Here is a 22904-nt window from a genome sequence, read left to right as displayed (position 1 = left end):
TCTCTCTCTCCTTCTATCTGTCACACAAAAATAAACACACATTAAAATTATATGGCACAAAATAAAGTATTTAGGATTAAATTTCACTAAAAAGTAAAATAACATACCAAACATGACCTGCTGGGAGAAAGACATGTAAAATGGCAAACACAGATGAAAAGATAACTGTGTTCACAGATTAGAATTATTTATACTGTCACAGTCCCTTCTTCAAGAAGTGATCTAGAAGTGCCTCTCAAACACTGGTTTTAAATTTGAAACAAATCTAAGTCTGGAGCTTGATATATAGTCAGAGGATATGCAAATAGGGCGCTCCCTGTGCTGATTAAACCAGTCCAGCTCCATCCCTGCAGCTGGGAGAGGAGGCCCAGCCCCTGGAGTCCCAGGTGTTCCCATTCTGAGATCAGCACAGAACACAGAAACCTCACCATGGAGTTTGTGCTTGGCTGGGTTTTCCTTGTTGCTCTTTTAAAAGGTAATTCATGGTGAACGAGAAACACTGAGTATGTGAGTGGACATGACTGAGAAAGAGTGGATGTGTGACAGTTTCCTGACCAACATGTCTTGTGTCTGCAGGTGTCCAGTGTGACGTGCAGGTGGTGGAGTCGGGGGGAGACCTTGTGAAGCCTGGGGGGTCCCTGAGACTCACCTGTGTGGCCTCTGGATTCACCTTCAGTAGCTATAGCATGAACTGGGTCCGCCAGGCTCCAGGGAAGGGCCTGCAGTGGGTCGCATATATTAAATATGATGGAAGTAGCACAAGCTACACAGACTCCGTGAAGGGCCGATTCACCATCTCCAGAGACAACGCCAAGAACACGCTGTATCTGCAGATGAACAGCCTGAAGACCAAGGACACGGCCACATATTACTGTGCAAGACACACCGTGAGGGGACCTCACTGGGAGCCCACACACAAACCTCCCTGCAGGAGGGCATCAGCACCACCAGGGGGCGCACACTAGGCACAATTCTGCTTTGTGTTCTCATAAGCAGGTGCAGATGGAGGTTACAGGCAGGTTTCCTGTCAGGGTCTGGGGCTTCCTCTCCACACAGCAGTTTCTCTAGGGAGCCTCTCTGGTCACAGCATTCTGTGTTTATCTATTAACTCTCTGAATTAGCAACTGTGTTGTCATAGGAAAACTACCCTAATATGCACAAAGACACAGTTGTTTGCATTGCTTACTCCTATCCCTCAGTATGAGTGAATTGCAGATTTCCTGACGCACAACACCTGAACCTTTACAGGAGTTCCAGATGCACTCAATGTGCAGCCAGGCCTACTGGAACCCCCAGACCCCCCATTATCTTCACCCAGCACTTGTCCCAAACAACGTGACACTTCCCTCCTGGCACTTGCTACTCAGGACTTTAAATAGCTACAGCTTTATCCAATTCCTCTAAAGAAGAGATAATTCATCTCCATGTATTAGTCAGAATTCTCCCGAGGAACAGAAACCAAAGTACATTGGTTTCCATGACTAAATACATTGATAAGCCCCACATTCCACTCTCACATGCTGGAGACCCAGGAAAACCAGTGGTGTAATTCTCATCTGATGCTGAACTAGTTTCTAGTCTCAGAACGTGAAGAGCTGATGATGTAACTCTCAGAACAAGGCCCAGAGGAGACCAATGTTCCAATTCAAACATGCACATGGGAAGTAAAACTGAGGGAATTCCTCCACCTTCTCCATCAGTTTCTATTCAGAACCTTAATGGAATGGGTGATGCCCAGACAGACAGAAACCTTGGATACAAATGCCAGTCTCTTCTGGAACACAACACAGACATCCACAGAAACAGTGGGGAGTCTGGGCACCCATGATGCAGTCAAGATGACACATAAAGGTAATCATGACAAGTCAACCTCCTGTAAATGTGCAGTTCAAAGACTGAAGATTTAAAAGTCCATGCCATGACTTGCATGGAGCCTGGTGGGCATAGCTGTGCTTCTGTGGAGAAGGAGGGCAGAGTTGCATAGGGAGAATTGTGGTCTGAGAATCCCCTGGGAGACTTGGAGAGAGACAGTTCCCTTCTCGGAGTGCATTTCATAAAGGGTGTATTGTCTCTCGTGGGGCAGGAGAGCTGAAAGGCACCATTGCACTGCCATGGTCATTAGCATAGGAGCCTCTGCTGAGAGCAGCTAACTGAATGCTGCCTCCTTGTTCTTCCTCACCACGAACTCCAAGCCCCTAGTGTTAATGCAGCTGCCCTTCTGGGATAAACAGCTCCAGCCACAGCACAGCGATACCCTCTCACAGAGGATCACTGGGGTCCCAGTCATATTGAGTCCATATAATTTGGAGTTTTCAAACCCAGCTAGAGCTCCTGAGATAAAACATAAGAGCCCTGTGCCACCAGGAGGGCCAATGGTTTGGACACAGACAGGGTGAAGGCAGGGTTCTGATGGAAGTCTGGGACGCACAGGTACAGATTGTTCTCTTTGTGGGAGGGCTTCCTGAACAGGGGAAGCTGGGAACTCCAACTCAAGGGACTAGACAGGGAGCTGATGCCAATATTTCCTCCCACCAATCAGCATGGACAGAATTCAGTGAGCAGCACAGAACCTCCCACTAGAAGCTGAGCCACTGACACCAAGCTATACCCCCGCTTGCCTTCCTCAGGTGCTTCCTTACTAGAGAAAGAGGGCCTGGAAACCAGATCAGCACCGCGCCCCTCCCTCAAAAGACGACATATACCCCCAAAGGCACCAAGTTTACTGACCATATAGTGAGGCATAGCTTCACCTCTAGGGGAAATAGGAATTAGCCTCTTTTAACAGGCAGACAAACTCACCTGGTTAAAACTCACAACATGTGGACAATGTCTAAACACTCATCAATGGAGAAAAGGAGAAACTCTGCAGAGGACTTAGCTGAGGGACAGAGCAGCCAATACACAACACCACAGTGCACACAGAATATTCAACAAATGCTTCCTAAAGTGTCAAGCCCTCAATAGCAATTGAACACTTCTCAATAAAGACACTACTCTAGAAGCAGAAAACAAAACAGGATTTTCTACAACACTTAAGAAAGCAGAGACATAGACATACACCATGATGGAGGAATTCATCCCAAAAGAAAAAACGATAAAAGGTCATTGCCAGGGATATTATTAAAGCACATATAACTAATATGCCTCAAACAGAATTTCTAAAAACTCTCACAAGGAAAAATAATTTTTAACAACTATCATCAGGATACTTGCTGTGCTTGAGGAAAGCATAGGAGACATGAAGGAAACCCTTACTGCAGATAGAAATGACCTAAAACCTAGTCATGCTGAAATTTTAAGTGCTGTAACCAAGATGTGAAACTGATGGTATATAATGACCTCAAGGAGGAAAGCAGATGAAGGAGCAAGTGACATAGAAGATAAAATTATGGGGGAAATGAAGCAGAAAGGAAGAGAAAAATTAAAATATTGCATCACAAACATATACTTAGGGATCTCAGCAACTCCATAATGTGTACTAAAATTCTTTTCAAAGGAGTCCCAGAAGAAGGAGATGGAGAAAACAAGGGAAGAAGAGTTATCTGAGTGAATTACCATGGGAAATTCCCCAAAATGGGGAAGGAAACAGACATACACATCTAGGAGGCACAGAGAATGCCATTATTTTAAAAAAGCAGGCCAACACTGAGACATATCAGAGAGAAATTGGTAAAATAAACAGAAAAAGGAAAACCCTATAAACACCAAGACAAAAGAGGTCACTAAACAGGGAAGAAAAAAGAAAAGATTATGGTAGATGTATCCACAGAAACCTTCAGGCAAGAAGGGAGTAACATGATATCCACAACATGCACAGTTGAAAATTATGCAGCAAGAATACTTTCTCCAGAAAGGGTCATTCGGATACAAGAAGAGATAGAATTTCCCAGAAAAGCAAAAACCAAAGGAGTTCATGGCCTCTAAACAAGCGCCCTGAAAGAATTATCAAAGGGGACTCTTTGAGTGGAAAAGGAAGACTAAAAGAAACAAAGCCTAGAAATAAGCAGAGAAAATCTCCAGAAACAGGGACTTTAGAGATAACACAATGGCAAAAGTTTATATCTATCAATAATCACTGTGAATGTAAAAGGGAAAAATGGTCCAATCAAAAGACATAGGATATCAGAATGGATTAAAAAAATACAAGACCTTCTGTACACTATCTACAATAGACTCATTTTCAACCTAAAGCAACTGTAGATGGAAAGTGAGGGGAGGGAGAACTATTTATCAGGCTAATGGACATCAAAAGAAAGGTGTAGTACCAGACTCATATCACACTAACTAGATTTTAAACCAAAGTCTGTTACAAGAGATGAGGAAGTCAGTACATCATCATGAAGGGGTCTATCCAACAAGAAGATGTAAAGCTTTAAATATTTATACACCAAAAGTGTAAGCAATGATATATATAAATCAATTAATAAGAAACATCAAAAAACTTATTGATAATAATACAAGCATAATAATAGAGAACTTCAACACTCCACTTACAGCAATGGACACATCACTTAAGCCAAAATTAATAAGGAAACAATGGCTTAGAAAGGCACACTGGACCAAATGGACTTAACAGATACATTCAGAACATTCCACCCTATAGCAACAGAATACTCATTCTTTTTGACTGCACATGCAACATTCTCCACAACAGATCACATACTATGTCATAAATCAGCTCATTACAAGTTCAAAAAGACTGAGATCATACATGCACATTTTCATACCAAACACTATGAAACGTGAAGTCAACCACAAGAAGAACTTTGGCACACCACTAATACATAAGCTTAAAGAACACTGTGGTAAAAAATGAATGAGATTTTCAGGAAATTAAATAAGCAATAAAAAATACATAGATGCAAATTAAAATGAAAACATGCCAGTGCCCCATCTGGATGCAGCAAAAGTGGTTGGAAGAGGGAAATATATAGCAATACAGGCCAAACTCAAGAAAGAAGAAAAATCTCAAACACACAATCACTTCACAACTAAAGAAGCTAGAAAATGAACAGCAAATGAACCCTAAAGCCAGCAGAAGGTAAATAAAAAACATTAGAGCACACAAATGATAAAGAAACAAACAAAACATTAGACAGATCAATGAAAATATAAGTTGGTTTTTGGAATCATAAATAAAAATGATAAACCCAAGGCCAGATTTACCAAAATCAAAAGAGAAAGGACTAAGTCAATATAACCACAAATTTAAGATGAGAGATCACAACTAATAGCACAGAAATACAATTAGAAGAAAATATTTTGGAAATTTATATGCCAACAAACTGGTCAATCTGGAAGAACTGGATAAATTCCTACAGTAATGGAAACTACAGTAACTGAAATAGGAAGAAACAGAAACCCTGAACTGACTGATAATGAACAAAGAAATTGATCTGTAATCAAAACTCTACTGAAACACAAAAGACCAGGGCCTGATGGCTTCACAGGTGAATTCTACCTGATATTTAAAGAAGAGTGTAAATAATCTATTTAAGTGGCATAGAATATTCTAGTCTTATCAAACTGTTCCAAATAATAGAAATGGAAAGAAAACTTCCAAACTCATTCTATAAGAACAGTATGACCATGGTTCCAAGTCAAATAAAACCCCACTAAAAAGGAGACTTAAAAGCCACTAGCCCTAATGAGCATGGATGCAACAATTATCAAGAAAATAATTGCAACTTGAATCCAGAAATACGTTAAAATTATCATTTACCACGATCAGGTGGGATTCATTCCTTGGTTGTAAGGGTGGTTCAATATTCACAAATGACTCAATGTCATACAACACATCGATAAGATAAAGAATAAAAACTATATGATCCTCCCAATAGATGTAAAAAAGGTCATTTGACAAAGTACAGCAAACTTTCTTATTAAAAACCCTCAACAAGGCATAGAGGAAACATACCTAACATCATAAAGACCATATATGAAAACCCCACAGGTACTATCCACAGTAGGGAAAATAACCTTTACCTCTACTGTCAGGAACACAAGAGGGATGCCCACTCCCATCATTCTACTTAACACAGCACTGGAAGTCTTATCCTCACAAACAGACAACAAAAAGAAATAAAGGCATTCAAATTGGCAAGAAAGAAGTCAAACGTTCACTCTTCACAATGACATGACACTCTATATAGAAAACCCAGGAATCCACCAAAATATTGCAAGCACTGATACACAAATTCAGCAAAGTAACAAGATACAAAATCAACATGGAAAAATCTATTGCATCTGTATATAGTAATAATGTAGAAACAGAAAGACAAATCCAAAAAAATCCCATCCCCTTTACAATTGTACCAAAAATAATAGGATAACTAAAGGGGTAAAAGATCTATACTCTGAAAAATACAAACACGATGAAAGAACTGAGGATGACACAAAGAAATGGAAACACAGTCAATGTTCAGGATTGAAGGAGCAAGTATTGTTGACATGTCTATGCTACACAAAGAGGCAGGAGACTTTATGATTGCAGACTTCATGCTATATTACAAAGCAGTAGTCATCAAGACAGTATGCTACAAGCACAAAAGAGACACACATATCAATAGAACAGAATAGCAAGCCCAGATATGGACTCACACATGTATGGCCACCTCATCTTGAATGAAGTAGGAAAGACTATGTTATGGGGAAAAAAAGACAGTCATCTCAACGAAGGGTGTTGGGAAAACTGGACCAGAACATGCAGAAGAATGAAACTGAGCCACTTTCTTATACCATACACAAAAATAAATTCAAAATGAGTGAAAGACCTAAATGTGAGACAGGAGACCATCAAAATCCTAGAGGAGAACTCAGGCAGCAACTTCTTTGACATCGGACATCACAACTTCTTACTAGATGTGTCTCAGAAGGCAAAGGAAACAATAGCAAACATTAACAACTGAGGCACATCAAAATAAAAAGCTTCTGCACAACTAAAGAAACAATCAACTACTCTAAAAGGCAACCTACATAATTGAAAAATGTATTTGCAAATGATATATCTCATAAAGCCTTACTATCCAAAATCTACAGACAACGTATCAAACTCAGCATCCAAAATACAAACAATCCAGTGAAGAAATGGAGAGAAGACATAACTAGACACTTTTCCAAACAAAGCATCCTGATGGCTAATGAAAAATACTCATCATCACTCAACATCAGGGAAATACAAATCAAAACTATAATGAGATAGGACCTCACAACTCTCAGAATGGCTAAAATTAACAACTCAGGAAACAACAGAATTTGATGAGGATGAGGAGAAAAGGGAACACTTTTATACTCTTGGTGGGAATGCAAAGGCGTGTGGCCATTCCAGAAAACACTTTAAATACTTAAAACTGAAACTACCTTGTACTCCAGTAATTGCTCTACTAGGTATTCACCCAAAGGATACAAAAATTCTGATTTGAGGAGGCACATGCACCCCAATGTTTATAGCAGCATTAACAATGAGAGCCAAAGTGAGGAGAGAGACCAAAAGTCCACCGAGTGATGAATATGCATGTATATGTATAGACTAGAATATTATTCGGTCATAAAAAAGAATGAAATCTTGCCATTTGCAAAGATGTTGATGCAGTTAGAGGATATCATGCTAAGTGACATAAGGCACTCCAAGAAAGACAAGCATGATATTATTTCCTTATATGGGGAATTTAAGAAACACAGCAGATGAACATAGGGGAAAGGGAAAAAAGAGCAAGAAAAAATATAAAAGACTCCAAGGATAGAGGAGGAATTGATGGTTGCTGGAGGACAGGGGTGTAGGGGATGCTTTAATGGATGATGGGGATTAAGTAGGCCAAGTGTTCTGATGCTTACTGGATGTGAATGTGGGTGATGAATCAGTGAATTCTACTACTGAAATTAATATCACACAGTATGTAATCTAATAAAAATTTAAACACAAACTTAAAAAGTTAGAAAAGTGGAAAAAAAGGAAGGGAGAAACATTGTCACAAATTGTCGTGAACATGGAATCTAAGGTAGTGAGTCTAACTTCTTGCATTTACTCATTTTATCCCTTACTGCTAGTGGACATTAATTAACATACTCATGACTTTTACAGTGGTTCCAGGTGGGCTGGAATTCGAACCACAGCTGCCCTTCCCAACTCCACTGTGCCGACACCCTATGGGCAGCTTGTCCAGACACCTGCACAAGAACCCAGGTTGGACCACAGCAGGGACCCTCATCTGCAGAACTGGAAAGTGTGGAGAGATGACCATTCCTGCCAGGCTCCAGGTTTCCTCCTGCGACTTTTCTGACTCCGTTTCCTTATATTCCTTTCCCTTCTCTTTGAAAAGAAGCATGTCCCCTGTTTCTGGTGCATGAAAGTGAGGGGCTATGTGTTCTATAAAAGTTCAATATGACCGATCACTTACATGGGGACAAATAAAAACCCATATGGTGCAGCCTGTCTCATGGGCTCCTATCACCCAAAGTGGCAGAGTACAAATAAACCTAAATATGCACTTAGTGAAACACTGTACAGCACGTTGCAAAAGCATTAGGACATGAGAAGCCTGGAATAATTCCACAAATGCTGTATGAGCTCCCCTTGGAAGGAAGAAGAAATCTTATACTCCCAAACATGCAAAACAAAAAATAATTTCAGGAAATGATAAAACAGTTTCAGTGTGTTCTATTCATGAAGTGTCTGACAGTGACAATGCACAGAATGAATTGTCAGTCTTTCGCATAGAATTGTGAAGGAAACATCTTGAGTCATGAACTTGGTTGTGGGCACAGAGCTCAATGGCTCCTGACACATATAGAAACCCCAAAACTTGGAAAGGTTAACGTGTTTTTTGGCCCCGGAGCACATCTATCAAATCTGATGAACAATCTGTCCAAAAAGACACACACAGCATATCTTGTGAAACTTGAGTTCAATTTCAGCATGAGAACAGAATTTCCATATATTATGAAAAAACCATGCCATGAAAATGAGTTACTACACACTATAAACTTAAAAACAAACAACAGAGACCAGAGACCAGTTAGGGAACAAGTCAGCATTGAGAGAAACCAGAAAAAAAAAAGATTTTAGTTATATCGTAAATCAAGAAATTACTGGGGTGCCTGCGTGGCTCAGTCAGTTAAGCATCTGACTTCAGCTCAGTTCACGATCGCACAGTTCATGGGTTTGAGTCCCGTGTCAGTTTCTATGCTTACAGCTTGGAGCCTAGAGCCTGCTTCTGATTGTGTCTCCCTCTCTCTGCCTCTCGCCCACTTGCACTCTCTCTCTCTCTGTCTCAAGAATAAAAATTAAAAAAAACATTATCAGTCACAAGCAATCAATCATTATGAAAACCAAAATTATACCTAAGAACCAAAGGCCCATAAAAAGAAATACGATAAATGGGCTTTGTGAAAAACAAATAATTTTTTCTGAACACGTGACAATCAATAGCAGTAAGACAAGTTACAGAGGAAGAGACAATATTCACAAATTGCATAACCACCAAGGGACTTGCATCCTGAATTAGCTAAGAACCCTCAACAGTCAATAGTAAGAAAGGAAACAACCCTCTATAAAACAAGCACAGCCTTGCGTAGTAAACATCCCATCCTAGAGGTTGTAGACACATTAGGTAAGGACAGGAAAAGACTCTTCACACCATCGACTGTCAAGGAAATTCAAATCAAGAATGCAATAGATGCCCTATGCACTCATCCTGAGGGCTCAGGTATGAAGGGAACATTGGCAACACCATCCAGGTGAGCATCAGCACACGTGGGGCCACAAACACTGCAGGTAGGAATGAAAGACTAACACCAGCTGTGGAAAACCATTGGCTGTTGCTTATGAAATTATACATGAATGAGTTAACATGTAACCTGGAAATAACACTCCCGACTGTCTGCTCCAGAGTGTAATACCATGCTCACAAAATAAATGGTGTGTAAATATTTATAGCATCTTAGTGTTAGAAGCTAGGAATAAGGCAAAAGTCTTTCTAAATAAAAAGGAATAAACCAAGTATGAAACTTCCATCAATGGGATGCTTTTCCACAGAAACGTGACGCTATTGATGCAGAATTGAAACTAGGAGAACCTCAAAGACATGATATGAGGGAAGGGAAGTCATCTCAAAGTCTACAGAGGTGGTGTGGCCTGAGACATTCACACAGCCAGCCCAGGGTGACAGTGTTTGGTTGGGTTTCTTTATCTCTTTCTGCCCAACACTCACATGATAAATTCCTCTGCCTCATGTTGAATGCTGTCCTGCGTTCAACAATGCTCTCATGTTTGAACTCTCCACAGACTAAACCCTACAACCTCGGACCCCTCTGAATGGAGAGTTGTTGAGGCCATAATCTCACATGTGTTCTGACAGGAGCCGTTCCCTCAACTGTCCCTGGCTCTGGCTCTCTCCTGCAGGTGAGGAGGAGTAGGTCAGGAATCCTCCACTGAAACCATCTGTCTCCTGCACCTGACTCTCCCACAACATGAGGCCCAGACCTTCCCACACTCAGCTGGAAATGAAGTCAGTTGTGCCAGAACAGATCTGCACCTTGGTTTAGGGAATTGCTCCAGCTCCCCCCTGCCCTGGGCAAAACTCTGCAGCTGCAGGTGGGGACAAAATAAGGGCTCAGTTTAGGGGTGAGTGGCAGCTGCATTTCTTTGAGGCTTGCTTGTCCTGGTGGCATGAGACCCCTGCCGTACAAGTCAGGTCTGGGGCGACCAGGCTCCCAGCATCCCGAGTGGACTGCGCCCAGGGCAGAGTTTCCATCCTGGGAGTGGGGCTGCAAACAAATGACTGAGTCCCACAACCCAGTGGCACCTGCTGGGGCTTGGCCTCAACAGCAAACAGCTTAGGGTCACTGACATCCTGTCCCTCTGGGAAAGAGTCCTCTGAACAGGAGCTGGTCACCAGGAACCCTGGTATTGGTTGCAACAGTCTGGAGGGGAGGTTGCAGCCAGGATCAGTGGCACATGCATATAGTCCCAGCTACTTGCACTGGAGTTTCCATTTGCTGATCTGGGGTGGGGAAGGAAAGGCACATACCTTAGCTCAAAATTCTAGCTTTGCTGTCTGCCAGTATATTTTCTGGAATAAATGTTTCTTCATGGGCTGTATGCCAACAAGGCCATTTGCAGACACTGTAAATACATCATTTGAGATTTTATTCATATTCCACATAGTAAACATTCAATGTAGTATTACTTAGAGGTGTAATATATAGTGATTCAACATTTCCATTAAACACCCAGTGCTCATTATGACTGCGGCCCTGTAACCCCATCACTTACTTCCCCAAACCTCCTTCCACCTTCCCTCTGGTAACCATAAGTTTGTTTTGTATAGGTAAGAATCTGTTTTGTTGGGTTTATATGTTCCATGGGTTAAGCCTAAGACTCTTGATTTGGGTTCATGTCTTGATTTCATGGATCCTGAGATCAAGCCCCATTTTGGTTTCTGCACTGATAGCAAAGAGACTGCTTGGGATTATCCTTCCCGCTTCCTCTGCTCCTCCCCCCATTCTATCTCAACATAAATTTAAAAACATTGAAAAAAGTTTATTTCTTGGTGTAGCTCTTCTCTCTTCTTTGTCCCCTTTCCCATTTGAAGTTTCTTAAATTCTACATATGAATGAAATCATATATTTGTCTTTCTCTCACTTGTTTCAGTTAGCATAATACTCTCTAACTCCATCCATATCATTACAAATAGCAAATGTCATTCCTTTCAGGGCTGAGAAACATTCCAGTGTATGAGTATGAGTGTGTATGAGTGAGTGTGTGTGTGTGTGTGTGTGTGTGTGTGTGTGTGTGTAGATATACCACATATACTTTATCCATTTATGAGTCAATGCTTACTTGGACTGTTTCCATAGCTGGGCTGTTTTTGATAGGGCTGCTATAAACATAGAGTTGCAATCCCCTTTAAATTAGTATTTTTGTATCCTTTGGGTAAATACCTAGTTGTTCAATTGATCAATCATAAGGTAGTTATATTTTTAGCATTTTGAGGAATGCCCATGCTGTTTTCCGGACAACCTGCACCAGTTTCCATTCCCACAAGCAGTGCAAAAGTGTTCCTCTTTCTCTGTATCCTCACAAACACCTGTTGTTCCTTGTGTAGTTGAGTTTAGTCATTCTGACAGGAGTGAGTTGATATTTCGTTGTAGTTTTGATTTATATTTCCCTGATGAGTGATGTTGAGCATCATTTCATGTGTTTATTGACCATCTGTATGTTGAATTTTGGAAAGTCTATTCATGACTTCTGCTCATTTTTTTAATAGGATTATTCAGTTTTGGAGTTGAATTTTATACTATATACAGAAAACCTGAAAAACTCCACCAAAAAAAACCCCACTAGAACTGATACAATAAACCAGTAAAGCTGCAGCATACAAAATCAACATACACAAATTTGTGCATTTCGATACAACAATAATGAAGAAGGAGAAAGAGAAATCAAGGAATTTATCCCATTTACAATTACAGCAAGAACCATAAGACACCTATAAATAACCCTCACTAAAGAGTTACAGGAGCTTTAATCTGAAAAACCTGGGACATTTATGGTACAAATTGAAGAAGACACAAAGAAATGGAAAAATATTCCATGCACATGGATTAAAACAAAAAACATTGTTAAAATGTTGATACTACCCAAAGCAATCTAGACATTCAATGCAAATAATTCAATGCAAATATCCCTGTCAAATAACACAAGCATTCCTCACAGAGCTAAAACAAATAATTCTAAAATTATCATGGAACCACAAAAGACCTTGAACACCCAAAGCGATCCTAAAAAAGAAAAAAAATGGAGGCATCACACTTCTGGGTTTCAAGCTATATTACAATGCTGTAGTCATCAAGACAGTACGGTCCTGGCACAAAAAGAGACACATAGATTAATGGAACAGAGTAGAAAACCCATAAATGGACACATAACAATATGGTCAACTAATCTTTGACAAAACAGGAAACAGTATCAAATGGAAAAATGACAGTCCCTTCAACAAATGGTGTTGGGAAAACTGGACAGCAACAGGAAACTCTAATGGAACTGGACCACTTTCTTACAATATACACAAAAACAAATTCAAAATGGATGAAATACCTAAATGTGAGACAGGAAATCATCAAAATCCTAGAGGAAAACACAGGCACCAAACTCTTTGACCACGGTCAGAACAACTTCTTACTGGACATGTCCCAGATGCAAGGGAAACAAAAGCAAAAATGAACTATTGGGACCTCAAGATAAAAAGCTTCTGTACAGCAAAGACACAATCAAAAAAACCAAAAGGCAACTGACAAAATAGGAGAAGATATTTGCAAATGGCATATCAGATAAAGGCTTAGTATCCAAAATCTATAAAGAACTTCTCAAACTCGACACTGAAAAAAACAAATAATCTGGTGAAGAAATGGTCGGAAGACATGAACAGACATTTTTCAAAGACTTCCAGATGGCGAAAAGACACGTGTAATGAGGCTCATTGTCACTCCTCGTCAGGGAACATAAATCAAAACCACAATGAGATAACACCTCACAGGTGTTATCAGGATGGCTAAAATTAACATGGTGGGAATGCAAGCCGGTGCAACCATTCTGGAAAATAGTGTGGAGATTCCTGAAAAAATTAAAAATAGAACTATCCTGTGATCGAGCAATTGTTTTACTAGGTATTTATCCAAAGGATACCAAAATGCTGATTCGAAGGGGCACATGGACCCCAATGTTTACAGCAACCCTATCAACAATAAGCAAATTGTGGGAGAGCCCAAATATCCATCAAGGGACGAACGCATAAAGAAGAGGTGGTAAATATATACAATGGAATATTACTCAGCCATCAAAAAGAATGAAATCTTGTCATTTACAACAATGTGGGTGGAACAACAACGTATTAACCTAAGTGAAATAAGTCATTAAGAAAATGTCAAATATCATATGATTTCATTCATATGTGGAATATAAGAAACACAACATAGGGGAAGGAAAAATAAAATAAGAGAAAAACAGAGAGAGAAGAAACAGGAAGAGACTCTTAAATACAGAGAACAAACTGAGGGGAAGTGGGGAAGTTGGGCTAAAAGGGAGATAGGCATTAAGGAGGGCACTTGTTGAAATGAGAACTGGGTGTTATATGTACGTGATGAATCACTAAATTCTACACCTGAAATCAATACTACACTGTAGGTTAACACACGTATATTTAAATTTAAAATATTACAAGAAAATTAAATACATACATATATGAACTCTTGGGAGTACCGCAAAATAGCAAGCTTCTGCACAGTGAAGGAAACAATAAACAAAACTAAAAGGCAACCTATGGAATGGAAGAGGATATTTGCAAATGGCATAACCCCAGGGTTAGGACCAAAGTATGCACGTTTTTTTAAATTATTTTCACTTATCAGTACAGAGTGTGTGTCCATGCATACTTGTGTGAGAAGCAAAACTCATGTATTGCGGTAAGATCTCACTGAAACTGAGATCCACCCTCTTCACTAAATATTAACCGTACAGTACAATATTGTTAACTTACACATGTAATGTTGTGGAGAAGACCTCTAGAAATTAGTCGTTTTGCATAACAGAAAATCACACCCCTTGATATCTAACCCTCATTGCGCCTCGCTGCCAGCCCCTGGCAACCGCCACTCCACTCTCTGTTTTATTGTTATCAAAACCTGAATTCAGCTGCCTGTTGCTGGAAAGGTCAACGTTCAAAGTTTTAGTTTTGGTAAGAAAGGAATTTGAGCCTTATGCACAAGGCCAGCCTCTGGTGAGAATGCAGACTCCTGTCCAAAAGCCAACTCTGAGGTTTCTCCCTGATGCAGGGGGTTTTAAAGGAGGAGAGCATATTTAATCAAACAAGGGAGTTCCATGGCTGATAACGTCTTTTGATCATGTGCAGACTCCACGGTGCAAGCTGCCAAAGCTACCTCCACTCCCTGGCATCTCCAGCTGAGGAGGGAACCACACATGCATGGGAGGAGACTGCCAGAGGCCAGGAAAGAACCCCAATAAGGGATTAGAGCGGAAAACCCCGGGGGCTCACACATGGTCAGAAGTACTTTCTGTTCTCCCCAGCTGGCATAAAAAAATACTAAAATACAACCTTGTACTTCACCAACCATGACAAAATACTGGGAAATGTTTCCTCAGTAAACTCAGAGGAAGCTTCAAACCAAAAACCAAAAGGATCAAATGGCTTGAAAACTAAAGTCTAACCAGAATGAGACATGAAAAACGACAAAGCTATTTTTTTAGTCACCTATAAAGGTAAAATTGACAATGTCCACCTCCACATTCCAAGGAAATAGGAAGCATTGGTCTCCATAATGAGGAAAAGCAGTCGTCCATAGAAAGTGACCCAGCAGTACCACAGGACTTGGAATTGGTAAAGAAGTTCAGGGTGTTAAAATTTCAATCCCATATTCACTAGCTGGAGGAAAGATGGAATGTGTTCAATAGAGCCATGTCTCTTGGTCCGAGTCCTTACTATGTCCATGTGAGCACGGCTTGAACTGGCTCACCTACTTCTCCCACATCCACCCCAGCTGAACTGTTGTGCAGGGTCACACAATGCCACACCCTGGGACTGTTACCTAAACCCACAAGTGGATCCCAGGTGCAGGGTGCTGGCCACCCGGTACAGCCCTCTGTTCTGTCAGATGGCCTAGACCTCACTTTCCTGAGGATCCTCCATTTATCCACTCTCACTGGCAGATGTCCCTGAACAGGGGCATGAGAGTGGCAGAGGGCCAGGTCATCTTGAGGGCACCCCTCTTTCAGTTTGCACTCTGGGCAGTGCTGGCTCCTGTCCAGGGTTCTCAGGGTCGTCCCTCATGGCGCTACATCTCCTTGAGGTGGTAATTACAAAGAAGGAGCTGCACAATGGCAAGGGCATTCAGATGACTGGTTGGCTGTCCTGTAGCCTGTGTTTTGGGACAAAAGACACGTTATCCACATGTGGCCAAGGAAACCCTTTAGGTCCAGACATCTGCTGATGATCACTCAGGATGATCAGGGAGACTTGCAGATGGACTACCCCTCCATGCCTCCAGACTGTTACTACCTCGGCTACCTGGAGGAGATTCCTCTTTCCATGGTCTCCATGGACACGTGCTATCGGGGCCTTGAAGATATCATGAAGTTGGATGACCTTGCCTATGAAATCAGACACATCAGCGATTCCCAACATTTGAACACACTGTTTCTCAGATACTGACAGACACCAATGCAATGGGAGCTACTTATAACCTGGGATATAAGGAGCATAGGGACCCCTGATCCTCAAGCAAATGCCAGTGCAGGGCTCAGGATCTCTAGTAAATTGTAGTCATCACATCACGTAATTTTGCTCTCAGACACTAAACAATATACAGTGTGTTCAACCACGTGTCAATCACGTGTCAAAATGTGCCCAATTCTTAAGAAGACTAGTTAGCTTAATTGACTCATTGTTTCATGGGATTCATGTAAGTTACTATATTGGTTTCATGATAATTTATAATGAGAGAGATCCAGCTAACATGGGCAAATATGTGTTACATCAGAGTCCTTTTTTTTCGACACTATGAGTCCAAGGGTTTTCGAGTTCTTAAACCACATTCATCCTCAGTTCTGATTTGAGATGGATCCCATGAAGTTAATTTCAGTCCAGTTTTATGTAGTGTATGCCAACCACAAAGACCCATCATGATGGGTTATTTAGGCAGATATTGTTTACTCTTGTCTGTCATAGCAACACATCAGATTGCAAAAAATATTGGTTTGTGGGTTGACACTGATGAATATGCTTGCCAGAAAAGGTCCAACTGCATTAGGACCCAATTCTCTTGTATACCTGAAGCTTTCAGTAAGTGTTCCTTCATTCATACACAGTACATAATCAGTGGCAGATTAGGCAAGTGCCTCTTCAACATCTAAATGGTGCATTGAAATAAAAGCCTGACCCACAATCATTTTGGAAACAGCTGACCCAGGCAAACATTGTGACTGCAGCTCCTTAGAGCAGTGCTATAGCAATCTATGCTGTATGAGTGATTGTATTTTAACCCCTCGGGACAAATGTAATACAGGCAGATGCTATACATACTGCACCTATTTCGATGCTGGGACACGTGGCAGGCCAATCCAAAATATACTGAAGACACACAGTCATAGAGGTTTAAATATATGTGATCTTCCAGAGTCCTGACGTGGGGTGTCCTTCGCATACCCTGATGACTTCCATATGCATGATGGAACCGCGTGCACTGAAGAGGGATGCTGCTATCATGGGAACTGCACTGACCACACTATGCACTGCCAAGAAATATTTGCAAAAATTCTGGAAAGGGGAAGATGTCTGCTATATCATAAATCAAAAAAGCAGCCGATATGGACACTGCAGAAGACCCTAGGGAATTCAACACTGAACCCTGTTCCCACACAGACATGCCATGTGGAAGGCTGCAGTGTAGGATTGTCACACATCTCCCTCAGCTGCAAGAGCATGTTGGATTCCATCCTTCTGAGATCTCAGGGTTCTGGTGGTTGCGGCTGGGTTCATTTCATAGCACAACTGATATTGGTCATGTGAGAACTGGTACCCCCTATGCTTCTGGAAAGCTCTGTCAGGACACCTACTGCACTGGCAGTGTGGCTCAGCTGAATTATGACTGTATCCCGGAGAAATGCAGTCACAGAGGGTCATGCGACAATAACAGGAACTGCCATTGCCACATAAGCTGGGATCCTCCATGGTGCACTGGACGAGGCACTGGTGGGAGCACAGGCAGTGGACCCCTCCAAGAAGAATGCGGCCAGTGAGGCAAAGTGATGAATCCCTGTTACATCTCAGAGCGGTTTTTGGTCCCATTTAAGCCATAATAGTTGCATTCCTTGTGGTGTCGCCACAAATGTCAAATTATCAACCCCGAGAAAGTTAAGGGACTGATTGTTGCTGACGACAATCCATAATTAGCCTCCTGACTGCTGAACAACTATAGGCAATCCAACTGGCACATGTGTGACAATACAGTAATGAGGCTGCAGAGCTGACATCCACGTTTCGGGGGTCTGCAGGAGACGCAGGGGTCCACAGGCACATCACGGTTCTGACACACATCTCTCATGGCTCACACACCAGAACGCTGAAATAAAACTTAAAAACTGCATGCTTGTGGCCTCTACATATATATCTAAGCTTCCAAGAGCCCAAACTGAGCCCGAGATTATGTGCAGAGGACCTGAGTCAGCATCTGGGTCTTGAACTGAGGTATATGCTTCCAGAATTAAGAGACGTTCACACAAGCTCTTTCCGGGACAAATTCATTAGTTGTCTCCAAAACTGTGCTGTTGCAAACTGAACATTTTCTCATTCTCAGGTAATCTGTCTTCCCCCAGTCCCAATGTGGGTTCAGGATAATGGAGGGCTACCACCCACCCACACTGCCTGTTCCACACTGGGGTGTCTGTGGGCTGTGAGGGAATGGGACTGGCATTAGGTTCCACCTGGCACAAGCTGTGCCTCCCTGGAGAGCAAATTTTCAAATGTGGGAGACTGAGACCATGAGGTTTAAAGGAGCACCAAATGAAATGAATAAGAAAGGTAGGCACAAGTGCCTATGGATGACTCTGGCATCCAGTTGGAGCCCGGTGAATGTGAATCCCTGCTCTCTTTCTCTTGCCTACTTTTCAGTGAGTTTAACCTTATATAAGGATCTGCCTAGGATTCCCACTTTTGTTTTCTGAGAGCCTTCTCAAATAACCACACAGAGGTGAGCCTGTGAAAAGTTAGGGACTTCAGCCCCATCCATTCTCAAGTAATCAGGTACTTGCTACCCTGTTTTCTATGTCCTGATCACTGGGACTGTGGAAAGGAGGCCTGCCCTTCCCAAGGTCCTTGTGTACCCTTGCTTCTGGGCCTTGTGAGTCATAAATCCTGTGCCTCCATTTCCTTTGTTGGGGGTGCACTGAAACACCACCTTGAGTCAGAGGGCCCCATGCATCTCATGTTTCCAAAGCCAGAGCGCAGATGCCTAGGGAGCCACCTGTCCACCCCCTGAGCAATGGCTCAGTTAGGGGTCCTTGGGAAGCAGTAGCCAGGTTTTCTTAGAAGCTTATGCAACTGCATTTTTGTACCGGTGAGAGGGATGTGAAAAACTGACAAGACACTTTGTGGGGAGTTTTGAAGCACTGTGACATAGTCCTCGTTGGCAGTAGCTGTTTGCAACCGTGGACATTAAGAAGACAGGAGGGTGTATGGCCCTGACCGGCTGGTGCTTTAGGAGGGTGGGGGAGTCTGCAAGGGCTCTCTGACTCCTTTGGTAATAGAGTGACAAGTCACAGACATACTAAACAAGATTGCAGCCTTGGGTGAAGGCACAGAATGTAAGTTGGCTTCAAGAACTTGGAGTACTATTGAGCCCAACTTAGTTGCCTTCCCCAAGCATACATGGAAAGAGAACTTGTGAATCAGAGTGCAATGGCATTGACAAGAAAGTTGAGCAGATGTTCATTCCAGGAATGCATCTTCATCACCAGGAATTGAGGCATGAGTGGCAGCCATGTTAGGGACAAAAGATGGGGGTGGGGCTAATAGATGACAAAAGACTTTATGGTTCCTACATTGTACAAATCGGTAGCTTTGTCTTCTGAATCAAATTCTGTTCTTTCTTTACTCACAAGATCGGGGTGTTACACGGTGAGGAGGTAAAGCAAGAACATCCTGCGGTAACAGAGTATCACAGGGTCAGGTCCTCCCTCTGCAGCAAGACAGGGCATCTGGCTACTGATGGGTGGGGCAGTTCCTTTCTCAGGCCCCCAGAGCACAGGCTCTGCACTGGGGGCAATCCATCCTCTTGTGCATGTGAGGCCCAGACACCAGTGGGCACATCTTTAAGACTCATCCTCTGAGGAGCACTTTGAATGGAGGTGGGTCTCCATTAGGGAAAGGGGGAAGCTTGAGGTGTGGTCTGATGGCTGGGAAATGAGAACACCTTATTGTCCCTCCTGCATTTTGGATATTAACTCCTTTTCAATATTTTTTTATTGTAATGTGTACCCTCCCATAGACTGCCTTCAAGCTCTACAAATATTTGCTTGCCCCTTTTCTAGTATGGTGTAGTCCCTCTTGCATGCTTTGTTCTCTGTGACTTTGCTTTTATATCAAATCAATCATTCTCAAGTGAATGTCATATTTATCTTTCATGTTTTCTTTGAAGGCATTTAGGTTCAAGTGTTCTTCTTAATCCTTCAACCATTTTGAGATTTTTTTGTGTCGACGTATATGTATGAAGCAAGGTATGGCCAAATGTTATTATTTTGCATGTATATATCAATACTATTTTTTAATTTTTACTTTGTTTTTGAGGGAGAGAGACAGATCATGAGTAGGGAGGCACAGAGATAGAGGCAGAAACAGAATCCAGGCCCTGAGCTGTCAGCAGGAGCCTGATGTGAGGCTCGAACTCACAAACCGTGAGATCATGACCTGAGTGGAAGTTGGATGCTTAACTTACTGAGCCACACAGGTGCCCCTAGTCAACACCATGTTTAAGAGACACTATCCTACCCCCACTGTGCATTGTTGGAAATCTCGTGCAGGATTTGCTGAGTGCATCTGCAAACTTCTACTTCTGGGCTCCGTAATGACCTCCACTGGTCTAAATGTCTCATTTGATGCCAGCAGCACACTGTTGTGGTTAATGTACCTCTGCAATGTCTTTAGAAAGAGAGAAGTGTGATGTCTCCAGGTTCTCTCGACGTCATGATTGTTTTGTTGCTTCCATGTGTTGTCTGCTTTCATATGAATTGTATATTTTTCAGATTCCTTAAAAAACTCATTGGCATTTTTATTGACATAACAAGATAAACATGAAAATACCATAAAAATATAAAGCAGACAGAAAATAGAGACTATCACAAATACAGAAAAGAAATCAAATACATCAAAATTTGTATTTGGAAAAGTATGTAAAATTTGAAACAAATAGGTAGCCTGGGGAAATAAGGAAGACTCAAACAAATGCAATCAGAAATGAAAATGGAGACATAACTGAAATAAAGACATGAAAAGGATCATTAAAGAAAAACTTAGGTATTTATAGGCCAACAATTAGATCACCAGGAACAAATTACACATTTTATGCCATAATGTAGTCCACCAAGACTGCTTCATGGAAAAATACAAAATGAACAAAAGAAAAATTAATAAGATTTCTCTATCTAAAACCTCACCCTCCAAAAAATCTGCCTAGGAGTCCATGGCTTTATTAAAACTTCTACTAAGTGTTTAAAGAGGAATTAATGCCAATATTTCTCAAACTATTACAAACCACTGATAAAAAAACAGCACTCCCAAATGAAATTTGTGAGGACAGCATTGTTTTCACACCAAAACCAAAGAAAGACACCACAAGAAGGGAAACTACAGGTCACTATCTCAAATGAACTTACATGCAAAATTCCTTCACAAAATCTGAGCATACTGAATTCAACAGAACATTGAGAGGAGCATACAACATAATCCAGTGGGATTCATCCAGGGATGCAAGGATCCTTTAACATACACAGATGCATAAATGTGATGTCCTCCATTAACAGAGGGAATGAGTGAATCAAAGCCATCATTAATTGTTCAAAAAAACATTAGACAAAATTCAACACATGTTCATCATTTAAAAAGAACCCAATTAAAAAGGGACTGAAGGAAATTACCTCCACATGATCATGGCCACTATGAAAAGCCCACACCTGACAGCATATTGAACGGTAAAATGCTGAAGGCTTTCCTGTCAAATCAGGAGCCAGGCAATGAAGGTCACCCCTAACATAAGTATTTCCCATGATAACGTGAAGAATACATATGCCACCTCAAACTATGTCATCTTGTCACACTGCTTATTTGGGTGAAAGTCACTTGAGAAAGAGTCCAAGTACACTCAGACTCCCCATCGTCCCTTGACAGCAGGATATAAATCTCTCTCCCGTGTACCAAGAGGGAAGAACCATCGTTAGCACCACAATAAAGAATACAGGGACAAGAAGGCTATGCAAACAAACTTACTTACTTACTTGGTGACTAACATAATACCCCAAACTTAACTCTTGCCAAATCCAATGTTTCGTTGTCTGAAAGACACAAGTGCCACCTGGTTTGTCCTTTCTCTGGGTGTCATGTCATTAGGAAGGCCATGCACTTACAAAATGAAATTTATTCTCTCCTGTAGATATGTCTTATGTCAATTGAATCCTTACACTGGCTAAATCCCAGAAGAAAAGAAGGGAAAAGCTTTCTTCTCCTACCACTGGAAGACGTAACCAGAAAAAAAATAGGGAATAAAAAAAATGAAAGACATTTAAATCAGTAAGGAGGAAGGAAAATTACTTGTTTGCAGGTGACATTGATCTTAAACATAACAAAACCCTAGAGATACCACAAAAAATTAGAACCAGTTTTTTTTAATGAGGAAAAGAGCAGGATGCAAAATGAACAAAGAAAATAAAAATAAACCATCTGTGATTCTACACACCAGCATGAAAATAGATGCAAAATAAATAACAAAATTATACAAGTGAAAATGGCACAGAATGAAGTATTTTGGGTTAAACTTCAAAAAGTATGTAAAATACTTGTAGAGTGAAAATGATCTATGTTGATGAAAGACCTGTAAAAATGCACACAGGACTGCAAATACACCTGTACTCACTGAATACAATTATTCAAATTGTCACAGCACCATCTACACAAACTAAACTACAAGTGCATCCCTAACCCTGTTGTTCACTTTTAAAGAATGAAATCTAAGACTGGAGCTTGATATATATGTCAGATCACATGCAAATGGGGTCCTCTCTATGGTGATAAAACCAGCCCATCCCAGACTCCGCAGCTGCGAGAGGACCCCCAGCCCCCGGAGTC

At 41.4% G+C, this 22904-nt stretch overlaps 1 gene segment (V, D, J or C); it reads left to right on the top strand.

Annotated features, from left to right (window-relative positions):
- Nucleotides 1–366: 366 nt before the first annotated feature.
- LOC132676735 (immunoglobulin heavy variable 3-74-like) lies at nt 367–965 on the top strand. The segment is given in 2 exon segments: nt 367–475; nt 577–965. Coding segments are annotated over 2 exon segments (435 nt in total).
- Nucleotides 966–22904: the final 21939 nt, after the last annotated feature.

This window comes from Panthera onca, chromosome B3 (genome assembly GCF_046562875.1).
Source record: "Panthera onca isolate mPanOnc1 chromosome B3, mPanOnc1 haplotype 2, whole genome shotgun sequence".
NCBI classification, from domain to species: domain Eukaryota; kingdom Metazoa; phylum Chordata; class Mammalia; order Carnivora; family Felidae; genus Panthera; species Panthera onca.
This window is presented reverse-complemented; position numbering and strand designations above follow the sequence as displayed.